Source organism: Schistocerca cancellata, chromosome 2, assembly GCF_023864275.1.
Source record: "Schistocerca cancellata isolate TAMUIC-IGC-003103 chromosome 2, iqSchCanc2.1, whole genome shotgun sequence".
NCBI classification, from domain to species: Eukaryota; Metazoa; Arthropoda; class Insecta; order Orthoptera; family Acrididae; genus Schistocerca; species Schistocerca cancellata.
Window position 1 is genome coordinate 307655077 of NC_064627.1, and position 17769 is coordinate 307672845.

The following is a 17769-nucleotide window of genomic DNA, read 5'->3' on the forward strand; positions in this document are numbered from 1 at the left end:
ACTCTGTGCTCTGTTACACATGCTAAGGATAACATCACGCGCATGAACAACCTAAGTCACACATTACTGATGTCTATACAATCACCACCATACACAGCTTTCTTTCTTCTATGGAATTCAATTGGAGGCAGGCATCTTTTCTGAGTTGGTAACTCTTATCACAGCATGCTGCTTCCAACACACCTACATATAACATTGCACACTGCCATGTTATGGGTTACAATTTCGAGCTATCTAGCGGCAGAGGGCTACAACATGCATCATTGAAGGACAAAATTCCTTGTATATAGAGAAATTTGTAATTAAAAACCAGAGGCTTACTTATAATACGGAAGATAAACATTTACTTGTTTATTCAGGATCACCATCAAAACTGTTTCTAAAACATGCAGATGCTCAAAAATAACAATTGCCACATTTAACATATTTGACAGTAGAACTGTTTCCCCGAAAATAATTTCTCACAAGATATAAGAAAATTCGTTACTGAAAGTAACTTCAATTTTAAGGGGGTAACTATAGCCACACATTGTTCTTATCTTAGTTTTGCAAAAATATGACCAGTAAGCTAACAAAGTTAACTATTCCACAAACTGACAATTATGCACATTATCAACATAGCTCGCAGACACGGCAAAAAAAAGATTTAATTTTATCCATTGCAATTACAAATATGGTTCACTGCCATATTCATGGTACAGTATATTGAAAAATAACCAAGCCTTTCAAAATGCTGAAACTAAACTTTCATCTGAATTGGAGACATTTGTGTGTCATTATTCAGAGATGAAGAATCATCTCTCTAATACCATTCCATGAAATTAGATTTATCTAAGATACTTCTGTAAGTGGAAATGTATTGCAGGAGCAGGGGGAAGAAATCGTACAGATGTTAGGGAACTGAAAATGGAGTGCATCTAACATCTGCTTAATTGGTTCAGTAAGCACTGTTGAGTGAGTCTGAGGAATACTGAAAGAACAATACAGTACTACGATTTATTTGAGTTCAGAAATATTGTCAGTACTGATAAAAGTAGTCATTTATTTACCATTTATTCCCTTCAGGAAGATAAAACTGCCACCATTAATAAATGTACAGATTAAAACAAAGAGGCTTAAGGATATTTTTAAACTTACGGTTTTTCTTTTGTGTGTGTGTGTGTGTGTGGGAGGGGGGGGGGGGGGCAGTCTTTTGTCTGCTTTGATGCAACTTGCCAAGATTCTCTCTCAGATGACAGCCGCTTGATCTCCAAGAAGCACTAACACCAAACTATTTTTTGCATATATTCCAACCTCTGTCCTCCCTCCCAGTTTTTACTTTCTACAGATCCTTTCCCTATACTAGATTGTAGATTGTATTTTCTTGGTCCTGTTGTCTACATAGCAGCTTATGCATAAGACATTGGACAAGTCAAGTTATAAACATACAGACTGAAAGTCATTTCAAGGCATACATATTTAAGCTTACAATAATACACTTTACACGTAAGTATTTATATAACACATTTCATAAATTTAAATATTCTTCAATGGAGTAAAAGCAGTGATGCTGTAAATATGACTTTTCCAAATGTATTGACTTCAGTGATAGCTTTTATGTTTTCAGGAAGTTTGTTATAAAGCTTAACTCCCATGTGAAAAGTACCTTTTTGGCACAGTGCTGTGATGATTTGAGTCATATGTAACTTTCTGTTTTGTCTGGTAAAGTGCTCATGTATATCACAGTTTTTTTGCAGTCTCCGGTCCGTGCCTATTACATTTAATTTAAAGAACAAAAGTGTTTCCATAATGTATACACATGGTAATGGAGGAATACCAGATTTCTTAAACAGGGGTTTACAAGAGTCTCTAGACGTGCACCCAAACAAGATTCTAATGGCCCTTTTTTGTAGTTTAAAAGAAAGTAACATATTTTGCTCAGTTCTGCATTGAGATATTCAATATGCTTATTCCATCTGATGTTACTGTGCAGCCAAAGTCCTAAGAATTTAATTTCAGTACTGTTACCAACAGGTTTGTCATTGATAGAGACTGATGGGATAAACATGTCCTTGTTAGGAACATTGTGGAATTTTAGAGCAACGTTTTTCTTACTGTTTATTACAAGCTGATTACTCTGTGCCCAGCTGCTAAGTTGTTTTGTGACCGTGTTTACTGTCTGCTGTAACTGTTCATCGTTGTCTCCTTTTAGTAGAATCGTGGTGTCATCTACAAATATGATTGTTTTGTGTGCATCAACATTTAAGCTTAGATCATTTATGTACAGAAGAAACAGAAGGGGTCCCCAATACTGATCCTTGGGGTACACCACATTTTATTTGTTTATAGTCAGATAAGTGATTAGATACAGTTTTTAGTTCAATATTTGTGCGCTTGACGCACACTGCCTGCATACGATTAGTCAGGAAGGAACTGACCCACTTGTTGGACAGACCTTGAATACCATATCTTAATAGCTTTGATAGCAGAATTTTATGGTCCACCATGTCAAAAGCTTTTGACAAGTCAATAAAGACTCCTATTGTTTCCTGTTTTTTGTCCATCAGGTTTAGGATGGAATTGATGCACTCATAGACAGCAGTTGCCGTTGACCTCTTATTTCTGAATCCATGTTGTTCATTACATAGGATGCTGTTTTTATTTATAAATTTCATAAGTTTCTCATACATAACTTTTTCCAGTACTTTAGAGATGCAGGAGGAAATTGTGATGGGCCTGTAGTTATTTACATTGTCTTTATCCCCTTTTTTATATACAGGAATAACTTTTGATGTTTTCAACACATCAGGGAAAGTGCCTGCCTGAAGTGAGCAGTCGCATAAGTGTGTGAGTACGTCAATTAGGTTTGATGCACTCTTCTTTAACATTGTTGCAGGTATACCATCAATACCTGCCGATTTGGAATTTTTTAGTCCTTTTATTGCTTTAGCTACTTCATCTTGTGAAACAGAACTGATGTACATTGATCCTCTACATGCACTTATTTTATATTCATTTGCCTGGGCGCTCTTAAAGTTTGACTGTAACATATTTTCAGCAACACCTGTGAAAAAGTTGTTAAATGTGTTGGCTACTTCTAAGGGGTTTGTTACTTTTTTATTTTTATGTGATAGTGTTATATTTTTGCAAGGTTGTCTGTATTCTCCACATTCTTTTTTTATAACACTCCACATAGCCTTTGATTTATTAGCTAAATTATAAATGATTTCATCATTATGCATTATTTTTGCTGCTTTTATTACTTTTCTTAATATTTTGGAGTATTTTTTATAGTATGCGCGTAATACAGGTGAGGAATTTTTTTAGTTACATATTTCATGAAGTAGTCTTTTCTTCTGGCATGAAACTCCTATTCCATTTGTGATCCAGCTGTTTGTTCTAGAGTTTCCCCTTATGGTTAATGTTTTCAGTGGGAATGCAAGTTCAAAGAAATGGGTTAATGTATCAATGAAAGTGTTGAATTTTTCATTTATATCGTTCATTTTGTACACTCCTAGCCATTTTACTTTCTGTAATAAGTTGTTGAAGTAGTTCACATTATGCTGATTATAACTTCGATATGCTGTCCTGAAAGACATGTTGTTAATAATACTGCCTTGTACTTTTATGCTTAATATTTGAGCAAGATGATCACTAAAACCTGCATTGAATATTTTTAGTGAGGTGTTGTGTAAACTCTTCTCGACTAGAAACTGATCAAGAGCTGTTTGGCAAGTTTCTGATACTCGGGTAGCTGCTTTTACTTCAGCCTTTAAATTGTAGGACGTTGCAAGGTTCAAAATGGTCTCCCTATTTCCATTATTCGTGAGGAAGTCAATATTGAAGTCGCCACAGATTATCAATTCACAATCCATTTTATTTACTTGATTTAGCAATGACTCAATTTTGTTTAAGAAAAGTTCAAAATTCCCGGATGGTGATCGGGAAAATGTAGCAATAACCAGATTGAACTGAGTAATTTTTATAGATGCAATTTCATAATCCTTTTAGACATTTGCCCTAGTTAAGTCAGGTAGTGTAATAAAATCTACATTATCCTTTGTGTAAATTGCTACCCCACCCTTGCTGTTTTTCCTGCAGTAGTAAGCAGCCAAGACAAATTTGTTTTTTTTCGTGATCTGGATTAATTCTGGGTTAAGCCAGTGCTCAGAAATGCATAACACTGAGATATCATTAAGTTCATTTGTTAATAGAACGTTAATTTCATCGATCTTATTACGCAGGGATTGCACATTATGGTGATAAATTTTTAGTTCAGGCGTATTCACGATTTGGTAATTGGGAATCATATTTACAGCATCACATACCTCTAGTTTAAATTAGGAACGTCAGCAGTGTTGTGTTTTCATTCTTCTTTCTTGTTTATTTTGTTTTCCTCGCTGTTGGAAGGATGTTCAGGAAGCTGATAAATTGTTCTATCCTTTACAAGTCTTTCTTTAATTATTTCACTAACATGATCACAAACAAATCTTTTCCCTTCATAGTTCAAATGCATTCCATGCTTCGTGTGCAGATTTCGATGCAGTTTGCTTGTATCCAGTACATCGCACTTAGCATATTGAGAACACAGTTTCCTTATTTTAATGTTTGTTTTCCGAATTTCTTTGTTTACACACGAACTATAAATCAGATCATGCCTATGAGGAATTGTGGCAACTACTGTGTTTCTGCATTTATTAGCTTGTAAAAAATTCTGTAGCGTTTTCACAAACAACCTCTGCTTCATTTTTTGCCACATCGTTTGAACCCATTATACAGATGATAAAGTCATTTTCTTGCATTAATTTCGCCTGAGAGTTAATATCTACAACATTTTTACATCCTGCTCCCAGTTTCACTACACCAGTCACTGCTATGTCGCGATTTTTCTCACGGAGCATGCTGGATAGATTCCTGCCATGACTGTCTGTTAGTACATTACTCTTTTTCCCTGATGATCTGTGTTTGTTGTTGACATTATTTGAAAAAACGCTATTCATTTTCAGTTCACTGACTTCTTCAAGTTCACGATCATTTGGAGAGTCGTTATCACAGTCACTTGTTTGCAAAACACGATATTTGTTTTTTTCCGAAAATGTGACAGTTTTAGCAGACTTTGTTGTTCTTTTTGTAGTTGGAACACTATTTCTGTACGACACTTTTACCCACTCGGACGATATATTACTTTTGTCTTGCATCACTTCACTTAGTGTTGGCTTCGATCGCAGATCCCGATTTTCTTTCTTGAGTGAGTCAATATCGCTTCTTAAGGAACTGACTATGAATTGTAAGCTAGCAATTCATTCTTTTAGCGCTGTTATTTCAGTGTTACAATTCTTACAAACTCCCTTTTTAACAGCATAACTATAACAATTTCTCAAGTTAGATTCACACACTTCTACTCGCAGCCATCTTTTCCTTTTCTCTTACACTGCTATTAGTAGTACAGTTTTAGCCTTTTAGATGATATGATGGATAACTAGGCAATACTGCTTGAAATGGCCTCTGAAGTATTGAATAAAGCTCCCTTTCAGACACAAGGTACTTTGAACCTAAAGTTAGCTACATTTTCTCTCAGTTTTCAGTGTAATGTGTAATGGAAAACTGTTGCGAGAGTGTTTTTAGGAGGGATTTAAATTTATGACCTATGTTCATTAAATAAATTCTCTCTGAATGGTGTGACTTGGATCAGTATTTATCTTAAGAGACACAATTTTATGGAAGGCATTTGGACTGAGAAATAAATCATTGTAAATTCCCTGGTTACGTTTCTCGGCTGATTAGAATAATTTGTCTAAAGTTATTGAGTAGATCTGTCTTCTGGAAGCATTTACCCTGAAAAAGATCTGTTAAAAATATGGAAACCACAGATGTCCAACAGCGTTGTGGTTATGGTGAAAGCCTTGTCTGTTGTGTGCTATTTTGCCTCCAAGAGAGCAGAAATCTTTAATTTTGTTTTGTGGGTGGTCCCAAATCTAATGTTGAATTTGTCACTAATTTCACCTGCACTGCTCCTTATGTATTTATTTGGTGTCTTTCATCCATATTCTATGTTCAGTAGACTGTTAATTCTGAACTTTAAAGCTGTTTGTGGAATACTTAAGTGGATGTAGATTGTTTATATAGAGCCTCCAGGGTGGCAGGGTAGAGATATTGGCTAAGTAGCCCAGAGATCAAGTGCTGCTACTGCAAACACTGGTGAGAGTTCAGCCAATTACATATAAAAAAATTAGTGTTTATTACTAGAAATAACAGGAAATTATTTCTTAAGCTATATACCAATTTTGAACGGAGGTAACCACGATAATATTAGAGCTCTATGTACAGTAAGTACAGTTTTAACATTTTAATCATGTAAGTCATGAGGAAAGGAACTTTTTTATCACAATAGTAAACAGTTTCTTAGCAAGCATCTGCACTGCCAATGCTTGATGAAATTCTGGACAGTTGTATCACAAATAACTTTCAGTATTCTGCAGAAAGTTTCAAAGTGATACAATCAACATATGAATATCATATTTTGCCAGCATTGTTTGTGATGTTCCTTTTCTACACAGATCCCATAAATCTAGAAATACATTGACATGCAGACAGCCACTGTTCTATGCAATTCTGCACTAAGACTGTTTCAGTAAAAAAATCAGATAATTCTTACAAAACACCTGACAAAAAAAAAAAAAAAAAAAAAAAAAAATTGTCATGAAAGTGACATACCAAACAACAGAAGGAATTGTTATGAATCCGAAAAAGATCACATAAATGTTAATTTCAGACTCATACATTTCATATTTTCAAATTGTAACAGAGGTCAAAAACGGAAGAAACATTTAACAGAGACATAGATGAGCATTTAAATGCCGGTGGCATCAGCCAGAAATGAAACTTCAAATCTAATGAAAACAATTAGGTTCAGAGCAAAATACTTGAGATTACAATTGTCCAACAAATAAATTTCTCATGATCCTGCTCTCAAATACAGGTCTGTGCGGATACCACTTACGCATGATTTATTGCCAATCCATCATGGAACTGTACTATATTTCCTGTTTTTTTCTTATTAATAAACATTTGATGTATAAGCATGAAAAATTTGTTCTATTCATGAATATACTACAGCCTTTTATCTCTTCAGTGGCAATCAACATTTATGTTTTTTTTTTTAAATTTTCACCAAATTTTATAACAATTTTTTACAGGTATAATACAAAAGTTTTTAATGATGAGACAAAAAATTATAAAAATAGGTGTCTGCAACAACTAGATAAACTAGTCTGCTGAATCACAGCCTTTGTTTAGTTATGTATGTAAATGTCACATGGTTGTTTTTCAATAAGTGAAGAAATTGTCATCACATCACAACTTCAAGTGACAAACATCAGCCATGACCCACATGGCAGTATACATGAAACTAAAGTAGTTTCATGGTTGTTCAGTCTCTGTACCAATAATCATCCTCTGGGTTGAAATTCTCAACCTCTTCCTGAAAAATAAAAGTAAATGAAATTGTAATTCAACATTTCATATCTACTATGAAACGAAACTGGAGATAAAGAAACACTGGGTATATATCACAAACTATAGCTCATAGTCAACTACAAGATTAGAAATTAAGGAGGGAGCAATAAAAATTGTAACATACAGTCAGAGCTCACATGACATGAGAAGATATGGAATGACTTAATGATTATATAACATGTAGGCAGCTGACAGACCACAACAAGAAAAATGTAGAGGTACAAATAACATTGGAAGTGGGAGGGGGAGGATGATACAAAATATCAATCAGCCTAACATTAAAAACTTGCACCAGTGATATTTTACAAATAATTTGAATTGTCATACAGTGTTGTGCATCATCAACAATGGAGGTTCCAACATCCTTTGATTATCTTAAAACATGTATATCACTCCAAACCAAAGATTTGTGTGGTCCTCCTGTCCTAAAATTGCAAATGGTTATGCTGACCTTCAGCAAGTCACAAACACTATTAGTTTGATAATTTAACGATGAGTAACATGAAATGTTTCCACATAACTAGGACATGAAAACCCTTACAGAGTGCACACATAGTGACAAGTTTTCAACAAACGTTCTATGGAAATGGTGTCTGCAGGACCTGTCCTTGCCATACATATTACCTTTGCGAGGAATCTAATGACATTCACTGCTATGAACACTATTAAGAACTCTTTAGTGTTATGTACTGAGTGTATAGAAAAGAGTGAACTTTCGTAAAATCTTCATATATATCACATTTTTTAAACCAGACTAAAAAGTAAAAAAATAATTCCTTGTAGTCTCATAAAGATTCCTAACCACATACACATACTCCTGAAATTTTTGATATTGAGTTTATAATAGCTATGAAAAAACTTTTAAGATTTAAAATGAAAAACATGGGGCACATGCAATACATAACTGATGCACAACTAGTTCACCTCCTTACTATTATCTATGCATATGCTCCACATTTTTCCATTTTAAATTTTACTGGTATTCTCATAACTGTTAAAAATTCACAATAACAAATTTTGATGACTGTCTGTCTGGGGGTTAGGAATCTGTATGGAGATAGGAAAAAATTATTTTACGCTTTTTAGTCTAATTTATGAATGTGGTATACTAGATAACCTGATAACAGCTTTTGCATCCCGTAACTACCCTCCCGACCTGGTACAGAAGCAAATAACCAGAGCCAGTTCCTCATCTCCTCAAACCCGGAACCTTCCACAGAAGAACCCCAAAAGTGCCCCACTTGTGACAGGATACTTTCCGGCACTGGATCAGATTCTGAATGTGGCTCTCCAGCAGGGATACGACTTCCTCAAATCCTGCCCTGAAATGAGATCCATCCTTCATGAAATCCTCTCCACTCCACCAAGAGTGTCTTTCCGCCGTCCACCTAACCTTCGTAACCTCTTAGTTCATCCCTATGAAATCCCCAAACCACCTTCCCTACCCTCTGGCTCCTACCCCTGTAACCGCCCCCGGTGTAAAACCTGTCCCATGCACCCTCCCACCACCACCTATTCCAGTCCTGTAACCCGGAAGGTGTACACGATCAAAGGCAGAGCCACGTGTGAAAGCACCCACATGATCTACCAACTGACCTGCCTACACTGTGATGCATTCTATGTGGGAATGACCAGCAACAAACTGTCCATTCGCATGAATGGACACAGGCAGACAGTGTTTGTTGGTAATGAGGATCACCCTGTGGCTAAACATGCCTTGGTGCACGGCCAGCACATCTTGGCACAGTGTTACAATGTCCGGGTTATCTGGAGACTTCCCGCTAACACCAACCTGTCAGAACTCCGGAGATGGGAACTTGCCCTTCAGCATATCCTCTCTTCTCGCTATCCGCCAGGCCTCAATCTCCGCTAATTTCTAATTTCAATTTGCCGCCGCTCATACCTCACCTGTCTTTCAACATCATCTTTGCCTCTGTACTTCCGCCCCAACTGACATCTCTGCCCAAACTCTTTGCCTTTACAAATGTCTGCTTGTGTCTGTGTATATGCGGATGGATATGTGTGTGTGTGTGTGTGTGTGTGTGTGTGTGTGTGTGTGTGTGTATGTGTGTGTGCAAGTGTATACCTGTCCTTTTTTCCCCCTAAGGTAAGTCTTTCCACTCCTGGGATTGGAATGACTCCTTACCCTCTCCCTTAAAACCCAAATCCTTTTGTCTTTCCCTCTCCTTCCCTCTTTCCTGACGAGGCAACCGTTGGTTGTGAAAGCTAGAATTTTGTGTGTATGTTTGTGTGTCTATCGACCTGCCAGCGCTTTTGTTTGGTAAGTCTCACCATCTTTCTTTTATATATATATATATATATATATATATATTTTTTTTTCCCCCCTGAAAATGTCAGGCATTGCTATCATACTATCATACTAATAATATATCAACATTTTGTTATTTTCCTAAAAAATACAATAAAGAAGTTAGCAAAATTAATGTTATATGATTTCTTTATAAGATTTTTATTTCAATACCAACTTTACATTCGCAGATTCACTCTTGTACGCCTTCCTCATAACTACCGGCCATCTGCTTCTTCCCCACTCTCATTCTCCTCCTCCTCCTCCCCCACTCTCACTCTCACTGCCCATCTCCTACTCGCCCCTCTCTCTGCTCAGCTGTGCCCTCTGCACATATACCCCTTGAAACTCATTCTGATACTGGCCGCACAACGTGATGTTCGTGCAGTGCATTCTAGATGTCCTATGTTACCACTTTTGTTTTTAACTCCAGTCTCTCCTGGACAGAACGATAAGAAAACAGGCTAACAGAGCATTGTCATCCATTACTAAGCTATGTTTAAAATTTGAAGTCTTTAGCTCATCAGGAAGTTAGTTTAATATCACTTGCAAAATTTGTACCCAACAGAGGGACAGACAAGAAAGTGACCTAATAAAAACATGGTAGAAACACAGAAATACCACAAAACGCTTCCAAAATGTGGCCCCAGCAGCCAGAGACAATGCTTGTGTGTGTGTGTGTGTGTGTGTGTGTGGGGGGGGGGGGGGGGGGGGGGGAGGGGGGGGGTCTATAATCAGGGAGAAGGCCTTCTGACCAAAAGTTTATACACTTAGTCTTTTTGTTGTGCCTGTCTGCAACTCAAAATCTCTGCTATATGGTGAGTAGCAATCTGGTTTTTTCATAATATTGTCAAAGATTTAGTTACGTTGTTATAAACGGCCTGTGTATCTACCACTAGCACCACAGATGTCTAGGAGATAGGTAAATTCATAATAAATCTATGTAGAAGAATGGTGAATTGCTAATAAATCTATGTATTATATCTATACAGACAGAAGCCACAGCACCTCTTAATCTGTTTTCTGTCTCATTTATGTCGTGAGGTAATGGTGAATCAAAGCACTTTCCTTCATATATCCATATCTGTAGATCATGGGAGGTCAATAATGTGGAGCAGTGTCTGGGGGTCCCTGGCACCACATCCAGCACTGAGGCAGCTTGTCATTGAGGAATTATCATACAAATTTGTGCCAGTGTGGTGGAGCTCCATTCTGTTGGAATATTAAGTCATCAGAGTTGTCCTCAATTTGCTAGATTTGCAACAAAAAAGGTTCACTTTGGGGTGAGTCTCTTTCACACTCAACAACTGGATGAATGTTCTGAAGTCCTCATATCTGCACATTCTGTTGGTTCACTTTGTTACTAACATGAAATGTAGCTTCATCACTGAAAACTAACCTCGATAAAAATCTTGTCTTCCAGCAGAGCACTGCTGAAGCCTTTCCATCATCAACCTGAAGGCCCTGCACTAACTGTAGTCTGTATGATTTACAGACCAACACTCAAATTGACAGTTGCCGGGCATCACATGAGAAACTGTAAGTTCGCTACTTGTGCAACGAGGTAGACTTTAATAGACTATGCACAAACATCTGCTGAGTACTTTTCACTCTTTCATCAGGCATGCAAGGTTGACATTGACACTTTATCTTTGACATAAACACCCTTTGTCTTCAAACCGACAATATCAATGACAAATGTTTTTTGGCAAAGGACAACCAATTCCAAAATGCTGACAAAACTCATGCTGAACTGTAATCACTGACTCACTACTGCTAACTATGGTGCAAAACACTGTGTTGAGCAGACACCATCTTGCTTCCAGCTGAAGGGGAGATCTCAGGACTCACATCTAGTAGTTATTCTCTGAAACTCTAGGCCACATCTATTCAATCAACACACATTCCCTGTGTCCCAAGACCCCTGTTTTGTAATTATTACATTACAAAATGAATGTCATCTTTTAGATACACCCGATATGTATGAATACCCTGGGCCAGGAAGCTCAAGATAATTTTAAAATTAAAACAAATTAAACCTGATTCAGACAACAAAATGGTTGTTATGGTGACTATATATTAGAAAAACACAACTATTATACCTGATACATTAATTATTTTACACGAGTACAGTTAAAATATCTGAAGTCATACTATAACACTAAAATTTGTTAAATTTCCTTAATGGTGCACATTCAGAAGCAATTTGACTACCTCGCTCTTTTTAAAGTCAGCACAACTGGACAGGACAGGCTTCTGACTCTCCTTGCTCTCATCCGATGAGTACAGGCACTAAAATGTGTACACTCTAAAATGTGTACACTCCCCTCATTATTGTGTAAATAGTAAGCCTATCGTCAGATGAATTTATATGCATCATTATCACAATATGGAAGATATTTACTTAAAATGCAACATATAGAATGTTAACATCATGTGTATAATCCGCTAAGTGCAATTGTTACATGTGATCCAACTCTTGAAAGAGCACAACTGCTGCAGATTTATCATACCATAATTTGTATTGTATCATCAATGGAACACAGCCTTTCTGTCATGCAGCATTTCTTAACACCACAGAAACAGAATGAATGAGGATATTGAACTGAACAGAAGTTTGTTTCAAACAATTTATTTTATTTGGCTTCTGATTTTCCTCAATTCCCATGTGCTCTGGTACTCAAGAAAGGAGACTGCTCAACGATATTTTCCAAGTATCTTTTAAGTTCTGAACCTTATTTTTCTTCTGGATACAACTGTTCAAACTGCTTGAAGGGCATTTAAGCAACAGATGCAACTCTCAAATCTATAGATAGTCACATGCTCTATGTATCTTCAAGATCACACAAACATATGTCACAAATGCAAAAGTCACACTTTGAGTAGGACACTTTAAGATATGGTCCACGTATAAGTTTCCATGTACTCAGTTAAAATTGTGCTTCTTAGGTAGGAAAGGTAATAATTAACTCCAGAACAGTTCAATAATGTCACATTTCCATACCTACTCCTCCAAAGCTTATCTTTGCTCAGATCCCTCATGGCTGATGGAAAATTCATAACTACTCTGTTGCAAGTTGAAGTACAAGGAAATATGAAAACAGCAAGACACACAGAATTTTACATGTAAATTTTACCGGAAAGAATTGCTGCACTACCAGACGGAAACCAGCACTCACTAATTTCTACGCAGAAGATGGTAATAAAGATGTTTCATCCCTGTAGCCAGTCCAAGATCCTCATTTGCTCAAATGCAGTTAACTTACAAAGAAGAGGGGTGATAATACAGTATTTCCTTTAGCTACTATCATTCAATTCAGAAATTTTGCCATCTAACTTTCCTCCTCAAAAGCAAACAATGGAAAATTCAGGATGGAATGTAACAATATTACGGAAAGGATAGTTGCTACTCACCACACACACACACACACACACACACACACACATTCTGTGGTCATCTGTTTTCGATGAAGGCCTTGTTGGCTGAAAACTCACTCTGTGACAGTCTTTTTGCTGTGCCTATCTGCGACTCAGCATCTCCGCTATATTGAGACTAACAACTTTCCTTTTTGTAAAAGTGTTAATTTCCGTCTTAAAAATTCAACTATCTTCATACCTGAGATTTATGTATTGGGTTTTCTTACTTGCATCATAAGGATCACTTTCTCCATTAGTAAAGCTCCCGAGTTTAAATGAGAATTAAGAAGTAGGTTTGGACTAAAAGAAACGTGTATACTAAAAATCATTATAATTTGTTGTGTGTGCACAAAATTTGTCAGTTCTATCAAGAAAACTTACCTTGAGAGAGAGAGAGAGAGAGAGAGGGGGGGGGGGGAGTTGAAGAGGGAGGGGCGAGGGAGGGAGGGAGAGGGGGAGGGACAGTAGGGACAAAACAGGAGAGGGGGGAGGGACAGTAGGGACAGGACAGAACAGGAGAGGGCGGAGGGACAGTAGGGACAGAACAGGAGAGGGGGGAGGGACAGTAGTGACAGAACAGGAGAGGGGGGAGGGACAGTAGGGACAGAACAGGAGAGGGGAGGAGGGAGAGGGGGAGAAACGACCCAACACACACACACACACACACACACACACACACACACACACACACACCACCTTCTAGCCAGTAGTACTATTGATTTCTAAACTTTATTAGAATAGTTACAAGTAAAGCTTTTCGTAAAGTATAAGAATAAATACAATGATTTGTATTTATACCTACCATCAGACCAGAAAAAATGGATACATCTGATATCTTTAAAGCTTTAAGTAGATCTGTCGCTGACCTCAAAGGAACCAAGTGAAGCACATCATGTATCTGGCCATTTGGCTTTCTGCTCTTGGTATTTAAGTCACAGCTGGAAAAATTATTACAAAGCAGTTAGTAATGTAATGTTATCTGATCTCCCACTACAATAAGCTATAAAAAACTTGTAACACAAGCTATTAAAACACACTAAATAGAACTTTTGGAATTGCAAACAGGCTTTATTGATACTAAGTGAAAAGAATAGCAAAAATACTGAGTCATATTATTGCTAACAACAAATTTAATGTTACTTCTCCAAATTAAAGTGATAAAAGACTTCTCTATCCAAGACTAAGCAGAGAAATATGTATTACTCCAAATCACATAAAACTGGACTAACCAACCAATTGATCTGGTAGGCTGACCCCCACCCACCATAAGCACCTACCATCAGTGTCACATCTGTGCTTGTGAAGTCTGTGGTAGCCTTGCCCAAGTAAAAGCCATTCCACGTGGCTTTTCACTATCTACGAAGTACTGTATACCTTTTTTTAAGATAGCATCCCTAGTAAATCAAGCGGTAATGCCAACTGTCTGTAACTACACTAACAGTGGCAAGGAAAAGTGGATATATTCTGAACTTTTGATGTTCAGATTTCTCAGCCTTATGGGCCAAAAGCTCACTTTGTGACAGTCTTTTTGTTGTGCCTATCTGCGACTCAGCATCTCTGCTATATGGTGAGTAGCAACTATCCTTTCCATAATACTGTTAGATATTGTTGTGGATTTTTGACATCTGGGGAGTGAACACATCTGTTATGAACAAGAACTAATGAATAATGCTAAATACTCGAACCTGACAAAATTTTGTCTATATTAGGGAACTTCAGATCTTCTCAGACAGAGGGAGATAATTTCATTTCTGTGTTATATAGCCTGTTTCATACCTGTGGTAGTCAAAGATATTCCGACATATAGGTAATCCATGAAACTTTCTTATCTACTGTGATATATGAGTGACTACAGATCTTTTCAATGAAATAATGCAATTATTTTAAAGGCCAGGTCACCAATAGCTGGCCGTATCACCTTGACAGAATCAAGTTGTGACCATGAAACTGGGTGGGATGGTGTTAACCCTTCTCCACATATTCGCCCTGCAATGCAACACGTTTTTCTCAGTGACAATAACTTGGCAGAGACCTTGCTTTTAAAAGTTTGCATGCTCGCTGTTCAGGAAACATTCCACAGAAATCACATTACTGCTATTCTGGGCATGCTTGCCACCCACTGGTTTCAGCATTCAAAGAAAGACAATTTAGGGGTGTGATAATATTTGACTCCACAATGAAACAGTATGTGAGACAGTGTCCTGCGCAGTATGAACTTCGGCTTCAAGGCAGTCACAACACACAATTAGCATCATCTTGCCCAATAACGAGTGGATTTTCGCTTTTTTTTGCCAATACTGGATCCATGTTCCCACCACTTGCTTTGCTACCTTGTCTTAGTGTCCTTGTGATAAATCTAGTAGGCTTTCTTAATGGGTGTGAGCAGTCATGTAAACCAGTATTCGAGGATCTCTATCGTGTAAAATACTGAAAACTGACCTGTGACTGATTTTTAACTTTTTCCAGTGTCACCCGAATTTTAATATGTTGATCTTGGAGCATAAGAGTCTATTTCTCTTGTGATTGCCGGTTCTTCACAGAGTGATAGCCTGTTACTTTGTTAATCACCATTCAATTTTATTTGACTACGTTAGAAGTGCTTGCCCCCCCCCCCCCCCCCTATGTATCATTGAGCCTTTCACTTGCTACAAACCAGCATGGATTGTTGCAACACTGTCATCCTTCAAATGCAGAGACCTAGTTACCAACTGAGACTCCACTTTATCAGTCGTTTTGTTCTGGATCCTCTAGCGGTCCATCTATTGTTGACACTGAGCGCCACCATAAATGTAATTCACGTTCAATCTCTTTTTCCTCACTCTTTGAACTGCTTAAACCACTTAAAAACCAGAGGGTGTGGAAGACATTCATCATCATATCTTGTTTCAATATAGAATGGGCCTTTGTGGCAGTCTTTCCAAGTTTAACACAAATTTCACATTAATCTGTTGCTCTTTCAATTTTTTTTTTCCTTCAAAGGACAGTTGGTACATGGTCTGGAACAAACGAATGTTAGCAGGTGAATGGGTAGTGGGAATTGAGAGAGAGGCCTTATTACACGGCAGTGTAGCGTTTGCGTCAGGCCCACGCTGTTTGTCTGTTAATACACAACTTTGCTTCCGCCGTTTGCCGATGGGTGGCGACAATGGTAAGTAGCAGTCGAAAGAAACAGATTGCATAGGTCAGGCAGTTAGCTTGGACCTCAGTTGACATAACCTCATTCAAACATTAGTTGATTTGTGTCTGCATCATAAAGTTGTTCTTGATTGAAAAAGTCAGTTTACAGGCCTAATTCTTGTCATTTGCGGGAGGTGTTACAGTTTTGTTTCAATATGAAGAAAACAGCGGCTGAGTCTCATCGAATGCTCTCAAGTATACATATGGTAAGGACGCTATTAATGAGAGAACCTGTCGTGAGTGGTTTCAACACTACAAGAATGGTGATTTTAATGTCGCAGACCGGCACAATGGTGGAAGGAGAATGTTTTCGAAGATGCAGAATTGGAGACATTGCTGAGTGAAGACTCGTGTCAAACTCAAGAAGAATTAGAACGATTAGTGGGAGTGACACAGCAATCCATTTCAAAAATGTCTCAAGGCTATGGACATGATATGGAAAGAAGGAACTTGGGTCCCATGCGAGCTGAAACCAAGAGACGTTGAACAGCACGTGTGTGTTTGTGAACAGTTGCTTCAGAGGCAAAAATGGAAGGGATTTCTGCATCACATTGTGACCGAGGATGAAAAATGGTTTCATTACGATAACCCTAAACGCAAAAAATAATGGGGATATCCCAGCCATGCTTCGACATCAATGGCCAAACCGAACATTCACAGCTCCAAGATCATGCTCTGCATTTGGTGGGACCAGCTCGGCGTCGTGTACTATGAGGTGTTAAAACCAAGTGAAACAATCACAGGTGCTTGTTATCGAATGCAATTAATGCATATGAGCAGAGCATTAGAAGAAAAATGGCTGCAATACAGCGAGAGACATGATAAAGTGATTTCGCAGCATGACAACGCTTGACCCCACGTTGCAAAAGAGGTCAAAATGTACTTGGAAACATTAAAATCGGAAGTCCTAGACCACCCGCCATATTCTCCAGACATTTCTCCCTCTGACTATCATCTGTTTATATCAACGGCGCATGGCCTGGCTAACCAACACTTCTGATCTTATGAAGAAGTTACAAATTGGATCGATTTGTGGATCGCTTCAAAAGATGAACAATTTTCTCAACGCGGGATTCATACACTGCTCAAAAGATGGGAGAAAGTAGTGGCCACTGATGGAAAATACTTTGAATGATACATGTGTAGCCAATTTGTTTCATTAAAGCCTCAAATGTTGGGGGGGAGCAAAGTTGTACACCTTGTTGATAGTCTGATTATTTTTTAACCAGCCAGAGCTTTTAGCTTGTTTTTGAAAAGCATTTAATTTAGTACCCCATTTAGCTCTATTAAATGTAATATATTTATTTGGAATATCTAGATTTTTTATAGCTAGAACAAACAGAAAAATTACATTTAGGAGAAGAATATACACA

The 17769-nt window shown here is 37.6% G+C and overlaps 1 protein-coding gene across 1 annotated transcript in view; it reads right to left on the reverse strand.

Moving 5' to 3' along the window:
• Positions 1-6198: 6198 nt before the first annotated feature.
• The window catches only part of LOC126161691 (uncharacterized), a 302362-nt gene continuing 290791 nt past the window's right edge, over positions 6199-17769 (reverse strand). Inside the window, exons 19-20 of the mRNA XM_049917707.1 lie at positions 14022-14157; positions 6199-7459 (exon numbers count right to left, since the gene is read on the reverse strand). Of these exons, the coding sequence (XP_049773664.1) occupies positions 7409-7459; positions 14022-14157 (187 nt within the window). The 3' untranslated portion in view covers positions 6199-7408. The remainder of the gene's footprint in view (positions 7460-14021; positions 14158-17769) is intronic.